The following is a 12820-nucleotide window of genomic DNA, read 5'->3' on the forward strand; positions in this document are numbered from 1 at the left end:
AAAATTGAGCGAACACTGTAATACTAGATTACAATAATGTTGTTGCTGTCTACAGTTGCAAATATCCTAGGGGGGAAAATCTCTACCAAGCAGCTGAGAAACAGGATTTTCTGCTTTCCCATCATTCTACTCCACCCTTGGGCTTCTCCTCCTACCAGGTTTGATTATGTATGCTGGGCTGTCAGCAGATTAAGCCATGATCAGGGCTAAGACCTTAGACGGACCGAGTAGCATGCATAATAAACTCCACAATGTCCATATTTAAGCCTGCAACCGTGCTTAAAAATCTTCAGCTTGCCGGCTTGCACAATACTACAATTTGTCAGTTATGGTGGTGTTAAACTTTGCTGAGTTGAGAAACATCACAAGCTCCGGGCCTTTTGTTTTTAATTGACATAGACAAAACAACACAAACATAAATAATAATAATTTATTAGATTTGTATGCCGCCCCTCTCCGAAGACTCGTATAAAACATATACAAGGGCTTTTACCCATCCCACTCTTTTTAGGAGTTGTTCAGAGTAAAGTTTTATCATACATAACATTTCTAAAAATAATATACACTGTTATTTATATTTTACTTCATTTACAAATTATTCAATTGAGTTAAGTATTCTCTATAATTTTCTTTGAATTAACCATTAATTCTTTTCCCTTAATCAGGCCTTGACAGTGGGGGTGTCCCTCTGACCTTCCTGCCAATCAGTTTAAAGCTCTGTTGGGAAAATTGGCGCTAGACTTATGGCTGGGGTTCACCACAGCATGAGGAACTGTATTGAGGGGTCGTGGCATTGGAAAGGTTGAGAACCACTGTTAGAAGATCCAAAGTTAAAATTGCAAGCTTGGTATCCAGGTTGCTCCCGATGAACTCAAGATCCAAAAACCAATCCTGTTTTCTGTGTATGTTTTTAGCCTTGACAGTCCCAAAATTGAAATCTTGTCTTCTGGGTTTTTTTCTAGTTTCCCCCGCAGACCACAGCGTTACCTGACGAACAAAAGGTGTTTGCACTTTGGGAAGCCGGCGATGTGTACGACCAGGTAGGCAAGAGAACCGGTAATATTCTGCTGGCAAAGTTTGCACGACAAAAGTTGCTCTCTCGTTTGGCAAGTTAGAGAATCTTCCAAGTAGAAATTGGATGCTCTAAAGCAGGGATGCCTCCCACCTTGGCAATTTTAAGACTTGTGGCCTTTCGCCTTCCAAAATTTACATCCACTAAACCAATGTTTCCCAACCTTTTTTGAGCCGTGGCACATTATTCACATTTACAAAATCCCGGGGAACATTGAGCTGGGGGGGGCTAAAAGTTTGGACAAAAATAACGTCTCTCTTCCTCCCTTTCGCTCTATTTCTCTCTCTCTCCCTCCCTTCCTTCCTCTCTCTTGCTCTCTTTCTCTCTCCCTCCTTCCCTCCCTCTATGTCTTTCCCTCACCCTCCTTCCCCCCGTCTCTCCCTTGCTGTCTTTCTCTTTCTCTCTCCCCCCTCTCCCTCTCTCTTTCTCTCTCTCACTCTCTTGCTATCTCTCTCTTTCTTTCTTTCTCTCTTTCTCGTACACCACACCGCAGCAGTGGCATTGGGCAGTAGCCGTTGGGCGGCGGCAGAGTGATCAGCTGTGAGGCGGAGCTCTGGAACGGAGGCACTGACAGCGGCGGCTGGATGTATTGCTAGACGCCATACATGCTGCCATTGCGCTGGGCATAGGCGTGGGGCTGGAGCCTCCGCCCCGGCCCAGCCAGCAGGCAAGTGCCAGCCACGCAATGCCAGCATGAACGGCGTACAACAAGATGTCTAGCCGCCGCCGCCGGTGCCTCTGTCCTGGAGTTCTGGCTCGCAGCCGACCACCCTGCCACCGCCCAGTAGCTAATGCCCGATGCCACTGTTGCCGCCGCCCTCCCTCTGCTGCCGCCCTCCCGCTGGGCCCCAAAGCTCACCTGCTGCCGCCGCCAGGGAAGCTCCAGCCGGGCGGGGCGCTGCAGCTGCTGGAAAACTTGGAAGGCGCAAAGAAGGAAGCTCAGCTTCCGGTCTCACAACTTTTTGCTCTTCGCACTCTCAGCAAAAACTTACAAGACAAGAAGCTGAGTTTCCTTCTTCGTGGCACACCTGACCATGTCTCGCGGCACACTAGTGTGCCGCAGCACACTGGTTGGGAAACACTGCGCTAAACAACGCGGTTCTTAAATGAGTTGTGCCTGATTTTACAACTATTCTTTTTGCCGCGGTTGTTAAAACGAATCACTGCCGTTGCTAAGTGGATCACATGATGGTTCAGCCAATGCTTGTTGGAAGCTGGGTTTTAGGAAGGTCCCCGATGGCAATCACATGACCTCAGGATGCTGCAGCCCTTGTTGGTTGCCAAGCAACCCAATTCTGAACAGAGGACCATGAAGATGCTGCATTAGTTGTAAATGCAGCATACTGCCAAAATTTACCGGCCATAAATCCCTTTTTTCCTCCAGTTTTTATGGTAAACTTTGAACAGTTCAGTGATTATAAGTTGAAGTTAAAATATGAACTACTGTACTTAACAGCGAGGACAGTTAACCAGTGGAACGGTTTGCCACCAGACGTTGTGGGAGCTCCATCACTGGAAGTTGGTTTTTTTTTAAATGACTTAATGCAGTGTTTTTCAACCAGTGTGCCGTGGCACACTAGTGTGCCGCGAGACATGGTCAGGTATGCCGCGAATCTCAGCGAGAGAGAGAAACCAAGAGAGAAAGAGAAAGAGAGAGAAAGAAAGCAAGAGAGAGAGAGAAAGAGAGGGAGGGAAGGAGGGAGAGAGAAAGAGAGCAAAAAAGAGATGAAAGAAGGAAGAGAGAAAGAGGGAGAGAAATAGAACGAAAGAGAGAAAAAGAGAGAGAATTTTTTTGTCCAAACTTTTTTTAGCCCCCTCACCCTGCCCTCCGTTCAATGTGCCCCATGATTTTGTATATGTAAAAAATGTGCCGTAGCTCAAAAAAGGTTGAAAATCACTGACTTAATGAACTCAATCTGTATAGTCTGGACTCTGGAGGACAGAAGGAAAAGGGGGGGGGGGGGCGCATGATCAAAACATTTAAATATGTTTAAGGACTAAATAAGGTTTAGGAGGGAAATGTTTTTAATAGCAAAGTGAACAGAAGAACAAGTGGGCACAATCCAAGGTTAGTTGGGGAAAAGATCAGAAGCAACGAGAGAAAATATTATTTGACTGAAAGAGTAGTAGATGCTTGGAACAAACTTCCAGCAGACGTGGTTGGCAAATCCACAGTGAATGAATTTAAACCTGCTTGGGATAAACATAGATCCCATCCTAAGATAAAATACAGGAAGTAGTATAAGGGCAGACTAGACGGACCCTGTGGTCTTTTTTCTGCCGTCAATCTTCTATGTTTCTATGGGGTTTTTTTAAAAAAAAGACTGGACAGCCATCTGTCTGAAGTAGTATAAGACCATGATGGCGAACTTCTGGGATGCACCACACAGGTGGTATGTGGAGCTATATGGGAGGACACACAAGACTTTTGCATGTTTCAGCTCCAGTGCGCATGTGTGCGCTGGCCAGCTGATGTTCGGCTTTGGGAAAGGCCGTTTCGTCCTCCGGACAATTCAAGGAAGCTTCCCTGAAATCCCAGAGGCAAAAAAAATCCCCCAATGGACAAATGGGACACACCGACATCCCCCCTTTCGGCACGCAAACTGAAAAATGTTCGCTATCACTGGTATAGGATATCCTGCTTGAGCAGAGGGCTGGACTAGAGCAGTGTTTCCCAACCTTGGCAGCTTGAAGATATTTGGACTTCAACTCCCAGAATTCCCTAGCCAGCAAATGCTGGCTGGGGAATTCTGGGAGTTGAAGTCCAGATATCTTAAAGTTGCCAAGGTACACTGGACTAGAAGACCTCCAAGGTCCCTTCCAACTCTGTTCTGATTCTGTTTTAAAAAGAAGGAAATAAAACACTGGCAAAAATTGGCCAGAGTTATTGGGAACTTAGAAATTGATCAGACATCTTCTTGTCCTGTTAAAGGGACAAGAAGAATCTGACTATTATAAAATTTGGTTACAAGTTCTATGAGTGGCTGGATAAACGAATGCTATTGTAAATAATTGTAAATGTATATCAGATGGTACAAAACTGCGAACTTTTGTAAATAGTAATTAGTGATCGTTTATACTTTTTTCTTCCTTTTACTATCTCTTTGTATTACCTTTTTTCTTAATATGATCTATAAGACTTGTATTTACATTTCTTAGACTTCTGAAAGGTATGGAGCAGCTTGGACTCATAGAAACATAGAAGACTGACGGCAGAAAAAGACCTCCTGGTCCATCTAGTCTGCCCTTATACTATTTCCTGTATTTTATCTTAGGATGGATATATGTTTATCCCAGGCATGTTTAAATGCAGTTACTATGGATTTACCTACCACGTCTGCTGGAAGTTTGTTCCAAGGATCTACTACTCTTTCAGTAAAATAATATTTTCCCACGTTGCTTCTGATCTTTCCCCCAACTAACTTCAGATTGTGTCTCCCTTGTTCTTGTGTTCACTTTCCTATTAAAAACACTTCCCTCCTGGACCTTATTTAACCCTTTCACATATTTAAATGTTTTGACTCCTTTTTTATGTTATGTGTTTTTGTATTCTTGTCTTGGAATTAAAAATCAATCAATTTTTTTTTCAAAGAAATTGGTCAGACATAATACTGGCAGCCTGGTGTTTTACAACCCACGGTTTAAGTTGGTGCAAACATCAGGTTGTTTTATTTATTTTTTTCAGGGATTCTGCTGATTAAGCAGAAGTCTCAACTGTTTAAATTCAGCCTAAATTGACAAAGTAAATTCAGCAATTGAAACTAACGCCTCCTTGTATCAATCCCAGCTGGATATTTCTTGATGTTTTTCTTGCTGTTTCTGTCTTTTTTTTCCCCCTCCAGCATCGGCAAATTTTGCTTGAAATCTTTTCCAAAAACTACCGTGTGCGTCGAAACATCATCCAGAACCAACTGGCCCAGGAGTATGGCGAAGATCTAGACAAACAGGAGGTGGACAAAATTTTGAAGGTAAAAGTTTTACTTTTGTTTATTATCTAAATTTACATGGCTGCCCGCTCGCTCTCAGTTGACCCTGGGCGAAAATAAACACGGCACGGAGCAGTCCTTTCTGTTTTGGATGCGAAACTATAAATCTTTCTGAGAACCTGCACGTACCTGCAGATCTGCTAACAATTCTGAGCTAAACTAAAGGGGTGTGTTTAGCATTGCGATAGCCCAAGGAAAGTTCTCACAGGACACTGCCTTTTAAGTCCACCCGTTGCCCCGATTCTCTTGTGTAACAGAGCTGCTGCTTTAACTGAAACACCGGGAGGAATTTTTAATTAAATGTTTTCGGTATTTGCTCGGTGAAGCAACTCCGACATTGCCCTGGGATGCGCTCGGTATTCCCAGGTCTTTGGGTTGACCCAACGCATGAGGTTGAGCCATCAGCCTGCTATGCACAGGTTTTCAGGGGTGGCATGTGAAAACCATGGAAAAGGTACAAAAAAGGGCAACATGTATGATCAAGGAAATGGAGCACCACCCTTATGAAACCAGGTTGCAACGCCTTGGTCTCTTCAGCCTTGAAAGACAGCGTTTAAGGGGTGACATGATCGAAGTCTATAAAATCATGAATGGGATAGAAAAGGTGGATAGAGAAAAAATTATTTTCTCTATCACACAATATTAGGATGAGGGGGCACAAAGCTCATAGGTACGAAAGTGAGGACAAATAAAGGGAAATGTTTCTTCACCCAGAGGGTCTTTGGTTTATGGGATTCCCTTCCAGAAGAGGTTGTGACATCTGTCAGCCCTGATAGCATCAAGGCAGGATTAGACAGATTCATGGATGCCAAGTGTATCATAGGAGGTTATTGAAACGGATGTCCAAGTGCCGCCTCTATGTTGGTTGAGGCAGGCAGGAGTCCCTTGAGTACCATTGGTTGGGGGTCAAGGGAAAGGGGGGTCTTGCCTTCTCTTTCTGCTCAAGATCCCCATGGACAATTGGTGGGCCACTGTGTGACACAGAATGCTGGACTCGATGGGCTTTGGCCTGATTCAGCAGGGCTCTTCTTAGGTTCTTATGTTCTCAGTCATTTTTCCCTCTGCTGAAGCCCAAAAGAAATGATGGAGAAAGAAGAGCTTACTTTGTGTTTAGTTTAGGTTTTTTTTTAATTGTTTGTGTTGGAAGAGATCCTGAAGGTCTTCTAGTCCAACCTCTTGCTGGTGCAGGAGACCCTATACCAGTGATGGTGAACCTATGGCACAGGTGGCACACAGAGCCATATCTATTGGCATGTGAGCTGTTGCCCTAGCTCAGCTCCAACATACATGTGTGTGCTGGCCAGCTGATTTTTGACTATCACAGAGGCTCTGGGAGGGTGTTTTTGGCTTCCAGAGAGCCTTGGGAGGGGTGGGGGGCGTTTTTACTGTCCCCCCCCCTCGGCTCTAGGGAAGCCTTTGCACTTGGAGCCTGGGGAGGGTGAAACATGAACCTACTGGACCCACCAGAAGTTGGGAAACAGGCCAATTCCAGCCTCCAGTGGGGCAGGGGAAGCCGTTTTTGTCCTACCCAGGCATTGAATTATGGGTGTGGGCACTCGCACTTGTGCAATAGTGTGCACACATGCTCTTTTGGCACCCGAGGGAAAAAAGGTTCACCATCACTGCCCTACACCATCCCAGACATATGGCAGTCCAATCTTTTTTTGAAGGTCTCCAGTGTTGGGGCGTTCACTGCAATGGTCCTTCCAACTCTATTGTTGTTGTTTATTGTTGTTGTTGTTGTTGTTATTATTATTATTATTATTATTATTATTATTATGTTCCTTTTTTCAATGCCTTTCTTTTTCTTTCTTTCCTCCCTCCCTCCTTTCTTTCTTTCTTCCCTCCCTCCTTCCCTCCTTTCTTTCTTTCCTCCATCCATCCCTCCCTCCTTTCTTTCTTTCTTTCTTTCTTTCTTTCCTTCCTTCCTCCCTCCTTTCTTTCTTTCCTCCCTCCTTCCCTCCCTCCTTTCTTTCTTTCCTCCCTCCCTCCTTCCCTCCTTTCTTTCTTTCCTCCCACCCTCCCTCCTTTCTTTCTTTCTTTCCTCCCTCCCTCTTTTCTTTCTTTCTTTCTCTCCTCCCTCCCTCCCTCCCTTCTTTCCTCCCTCCCTCCTTTCTTTCTTTCCTCCCTCCCTCTTATCTTTCTTTCCTCCCTCCCTTCTTTCCTCCCTCCCTCCTTTCTTTCTTTCTTTCTTTCTTTCTTCTATGCCACTCAATCCCGCAGGGCTTACAAACAATATAAACAAGTACAGTTAACAGTAAAAAGAAGTCAAGTCTAAATTAAAACAATAACCCCCGTTAAAACCCACCGTTCACCAATCCAATCCAAGTTATAACTTCGAACGGTCACTAAGTGAACTGTCGTAAAGTGGAGAGAGCTACCTCTACTCTTGCAAAGCTTCCAGACTTGTGCTGGATCCCACCCTCTGAAAACCTCTCTCTATCGGCATGCATACTTTGACCTATTCTACGCCTGGCTTTTAAATATGACGCCTGGTTATAGGTGGCTTTTTAATTGATGGATTGAGATTGTCCTGAATGCTGCCTAGATACCAAACGTCAGAATGATTTAGGGCTGTTGAAGAGAGACAATTTCATTTCATTTCATTTTATTGGATTTATATGCCGCCCCTCTCCGCAAACTCGGGGCGGCTAACAGCAATAATAAACAATATACAGTAATAATCCAATACTAAAAGCGAATTAAAAACCCCTTAATATAAAAAAACCAAACATACATACAAACATACCATACATACAATTGTAAAGACCTAGGGGGAGAAGAAGTCTTAATTCCCCCATGCCTGGCGGCAGAGGTGGGTTTTAAGTAGCTTGCGAAAGGCAAGGAGGGTGGGGGCAATTCTAATCTCTGGGGGGAGTTGGTTCCAGAGGGCCGGGGCTGCCACAGAGAAGGCTCTTCCCCTGGGTCCCGCCAAGCGGCATTGTTTAGTTGACGGGACCCGGAGAAGACCCGCTCTGTGGGACCTAACTGGTCGCTGGGATTCATGTGGCAGAAGACGGTCCCTGAAGACAGCAGATACACATATTTGCAAAAAACCCAAAACCCAGCAGGCATGTCTTCTCTGTTTGCTTTCATCTGTAGGCACAGGTGTTAATTATTTAATAGCAGCAATTAGCAGCTTAGTTGTTTTTGTGTATATGTGGGAACCTGTCATTATGCTTCCAGGAAGATAGGGACCTAAAAGCACTGTGCATTTTAAAGCCTTTTTTGAGAATGGGTGAGAAATGAGATCACATCAAATCCCCTTGGAAATATTTGAAAGAGGCATGTTTCTGTGAAGGGATGTAATTTTTTTTACTACCACACTGTGGGCGTGGCTTATTTGTGGGTGTGGCTCACTGCCATGTGACCGGGTGGGAGTGGCTTGATGATCATGGGATGGGGAGTGGCTTAAAGGTCATGTGACCAGCTTAAAGGTGGCCAACTTGACGGCACTCACGTCAAGGGTTTGGGTTAGGGTGCCTGGCCTCTCCTTGCCTCAAAGAGATACAACTTCCTTATCTATTTACTATTACTGAATGTCCAAAATATGCTCTTTAATTCTATGGATATATGCCATATGTGTACATATGTATTACACATAGCCACATAAAAATACAGAAGGAAAAGGGGGGACATGATCGAAACATTTAAATATATTAAAGGGTTAAATAAGGTCCAGGAGGGAAGTGTTTTTAATAGGAAAGTGAACACAAGAGCAAGGGGACACAATCTGAAGTTAGTTGGGGGAAAGATCAAAAGCAACCTGAGAAAATATTATTTGACTGAAAGAGTAGTAGATCCTTGGAACAAACTTCCAGCAGACGTGGTAGATAAATCCACAGGAACTGAATTTAAACATGCCTGGGATAAACATATATCCATCCTAAGATAAAATACAGGAAATAGTATAAGGGCAGACTAGATGGACCATGAGGTCTTTTTCTGCCGTCAGACTTCTATGTTTCTATATACAGTACTGTTCAAAAAAATAAAGAGCCAAAAAAGGTTCACCATCACTGTTACATACTCTCCGGTAAGGACTGCTAAATAAATCCACAGGTTTATTGATCATCTGTACTTGAAGTTGGTGACGGTTCTGAATTTTGTAATTACCCCAGATCAGTGTTTCCTCGACTTTGGCCCCTTTTTAAGACATAACAGACTTCAACTCCCAGAATTCCCCAGCCAACCTTCTATTAGAACAGTGGTTTTCAACCTTTCTAATGCCGTGACCCCTTAATACAGTTCCTCATGTTGTGGTGGTCCCCAACCATAAGTCGAGCGCCCATTCTCCCAACAGAGCTATAAGCTGATTGGCAGGAAGTTCAGAGGGACACCCCCACTGTAAACACCTGATTGGCTGGATTGTAAAAATACGTTCCAAGGTGCCAGAATAGAAGCTTTGGTTCCTAACACCATGGGAAATTTGTCTTTTCCATAACTGACCCCTGTGAAATGGTCATTTGGCCCCCTCCAAAGGGGTCCCGATCCTCAGGTTGAGAACCACTGTATTAGAACCAGATCAGTCCTAACCCTCTTGGAAGCATCTTTCAATCAGGACCTATCTCTGCCTTCAAGGTTGTCCATTCTATAATTTGCAATGGAAATCTGATCTTTTTTGGGGGGAAAACCATGAATGTTATCTGGCTTCGGATCTAACTTTGCCTCTCCTTTAACATTTAAATATGTTAAAGGGTTAAATAAGGTTCAGGAGGGAAGTGTTTTTAATAGGAAAGTGAACCCAAGAACAAGGGGACACAATCTGAGGTTAGTTGGGGGAAAGATCAAAAGCAACATGAGAAAATATTATTTGACTGAAAGAGTAGTAGATCCTTGGAACAAACTTCCAGCAGACGTGGTTGATAAATCCACAGTAACTGAATTTAAACATGCCTGGAATAAACATATATCCATTGTAAGATAAAATACAGGAAATAGATTAGATTTAGATTAGATTAGATTTATTGGATTTATATGCCGCCCCTCTCCGTAAACTCGGGGCGGCATAGTATAAGGGCAGACTAGATTTATTTATTTATTTATTCATTCTTTGTCCAATATACAATACATATGGAAGAGAATAGACATTAAGTAATATATATAAAGATAGAAAGTAAAAAAAGAAGATAAGTAGATGGGAGGGAGAGAATATATATGATATAAGAGATAAGGAGAGAATATATAAGTATATATGATATATATATATTATATATATATATATATATATATAGATAGATAGATAGATAGATAGATAGATAGATAGATAGATGATATAGATAGATAGATAGATAGATAGATAGATAGATAGATAGATAGATAGATAGATAGATAGATAGATAGATAGATGAGAGAATATATATGATATATGAGATAAGGAAAGACAATTGGACAGGGGACGAAAGGCACATCAGTGCACTTATATACGCCCCTTACTGGCCTCTTAGGAACCTGGAGAGGTCAATCGTGGAGAGTCTAAGGGAGAAGTGTTGGGGGTTGGGAGTTGACACTATTGAGTCCGGTAATGAGTTCCACGCTTCGACAACTCGATTGTTAAAGTCATATTTTTTACAGTCAAGTTTGGAGCGGTTAATATTAAGTTTGAATCTGTTGTGTGCTCTTGTGTTGTTGATGGACCATGAGGTCTTTTCCTGCCGTCAGTCTTCTATATTTCTATGTTTGGCTTCAGTTGCTGCAGAATGCAATTCAGGGCAAGCTTGGATGATGGCAACCAAACCTCTGACTAGCTTCTTCCTTTTCTCGCAGGATTGTTGTGTAAGCCAAGGAGGCATGTGGTATCTCAAAGGGACAATCCAGCAGCCAACGTCTTGACGATGGGAGCCACTCCAGTTGCCTCTGGTTTCATCCCAAAATATGGACAGAGAATGCAGAAGGGTAGGATGGAAGATCTACCAGAAATTGCCGTGCTATCTATTTGCAACAAGGTCCAAACCACTAATCTCGAATGGACAAAGGGGATCTGTAGGTTCCTCCTAGATTAACTTGGATCCCTAATAATCTATATTTCTCAATCTTAACTTTAGAAGCAACCACGAAAAGGAACAATCTGAATGGAACTGTTTATGAAATCATGAGCTAACGGTTCGTTTTATAATGAATGCCAATAAATTTTTTTTGTTTGCAGGAGGAGATCTGGATTTTATAATTAAACGTTGCGGTCTCTCTTTCTCATCGCTGCCCGGCCTCTTGAGGTTTCTTTGTGTAACTGACCACCTGTTGGACGGCACAGCGTAGATTGGCTCAGTTTTGAGTTACATAAAACTGTCGGAGCCAGACTCCAGACCGAAATGTCTAACTCGTTTAATCTTATTTCCCTTTTGAAAGCTGGCTTTGTTCAGATTTAACAAAGCAGATCTCCACTGCAGCTTAACCCACTCAGTTATTTCCCCACCCGCTCACCTGGTTTTTATTCCCTAATGAAGCAGGGAGAATTCTTGCTTTGCCAGCAGTTTAGCAGATCGAATCTCAGTAGGCTCAAGGTTGACTCAGCCTTCCATCCTTCCGAGGTGGGTAAAATGAGGATGCAGGTTGTTGGGGGCAATAGAGAGGGCTGTAAAGCACTGTGAAGTGGTATGTAAGTCTAAATTATTATTATTATTTATTATTATTATTATTAATTAGATTTGTATGCCGCCCCTCTCCGCAGACTCTGGGCAGCTCACAGCAGTGCTAAAGCTATACAATAACAAATCTAATATTAAGAGTCTAAGCATGAATCCCAGCAGCCAGTTAGGTCCAACAGAGTGGGTCTTCTCCGGGTCCCGTCAACCAAACAATGTCGCTTGGCGGGACCCAGGGGAAGAGCCTTCTCTGTGGTGGCCCCGGCCCTCTGGAACCAACTCCCCCCAGAGATTAGAATTGCCCCCACCCTCCTTGCCTTTCGTAAGCTGCTTAAAACCCACCTCTGCCGCCAGGCATGGGGGAACTGAGATACACTTCCCCCTAGGCCTTTAAAATTTTATGCATGGTATGTCTGTATGTATGGTTGGTTTTTATATAATGGGTTTTTAACTGTTTTTAGTATTGGATTATTGTTATATACTGTTTTATTACTGTTGTTAGCCGCCCTGAGTCTGCGGAGAGGGGCGGCATACAAATCCAATAAAAAAAAAATAAAAAAATAATAATAATAATAATAATAATAATAATAATAAAAATAACAGTTTAACATTAAAAGCCTAAAACCCCCAATATTTAAAAAGCATACACACAAGCATACCATACATAAAACTACATAGGTAAGGGGAGATGTCTCAGTTCCCCCATGCCTGATGGCAGAGGTGGGTTATAAGAAGTTTACAAAAGGCAAGGAGGGTGGGGCCAATCCTAATATCTGGGGGGAGCTGGTTCCAGAGGGTCGGGGCCGCCACAGAGAAGGCTCTTCCCCTGGGTCCCGCCATCCGACATTGTTTAGTCAATGGGACCCGGAGAAGGCCAACTCTGTGGGACCTGACCGGCCGCTGGTCCAGTGCCATGAAAGGCTTTATAGGTCATAACCAATGCTATTGCTATATCAGGAAACAAATCAGACACCCCCTTATAATCCATTTTGCAGGTTGAAATAGAAGATTAGTTCCATGTATTTTGAAGAACTGGAAAGATGATGGAAATCATAGGTAATTCTTTAATATATCACACACCTGTCGTCGTAAACATTAGTACACCCTCCTACCCCACCCTTCCTTTGGTTGAAGTCGGAAGCACATAAAACGCATCCCACCAGAAACCGGCACAGACTTAA

At 43.3% G+C, this 12820-nt stretch overlaps 1 protein-coding gene across 1 annotated transcript in view; it reads left to right on the top strand.

Annotated features, from left to right (window-relative positions):
* Positions 1 to 11205, top strand: part of POLR3E (RNA polymerase III subunit E) — a 47912-nt gene extending 36707 nt beyond the window's left edge. The window contains exons 19-21 of the mRNA XM_070761201.1: positions 963 to 1040; positions 4915 to 5040; positions 10825 to 11205. Coding sequence (XP_070617302.1) covers positions 963 to 1040; positions 4915 to 5040; positions 10825 to 10890 — 270 coding nt within the window. The 3' untranslated portion in view covers positions 10891 to 11205. The remainder of the gene's footprint in view (positions 1 to 962; positions 1041 to 4914; positions 5041 to 10824) is intronic.
* Positions 11206 to 12820: the final 1615 nt, after the last annotated feature.

This window comes from Erythrolamprus reginae, chromosome 9 (assembly GCF_031021105.1).
Source record: "Erythrolamprus reginae isolate rEryReg1 chromosome 9, rEryReg1.hap1, whole genome shotgun sequence".
Taxonomy (NCBI): Eukaryota; Metazoa; Chordata; class Lepidosauria; order Squamata; family Dipsadidae; genus Erythrolamprus; species Erythrolamprus reginae.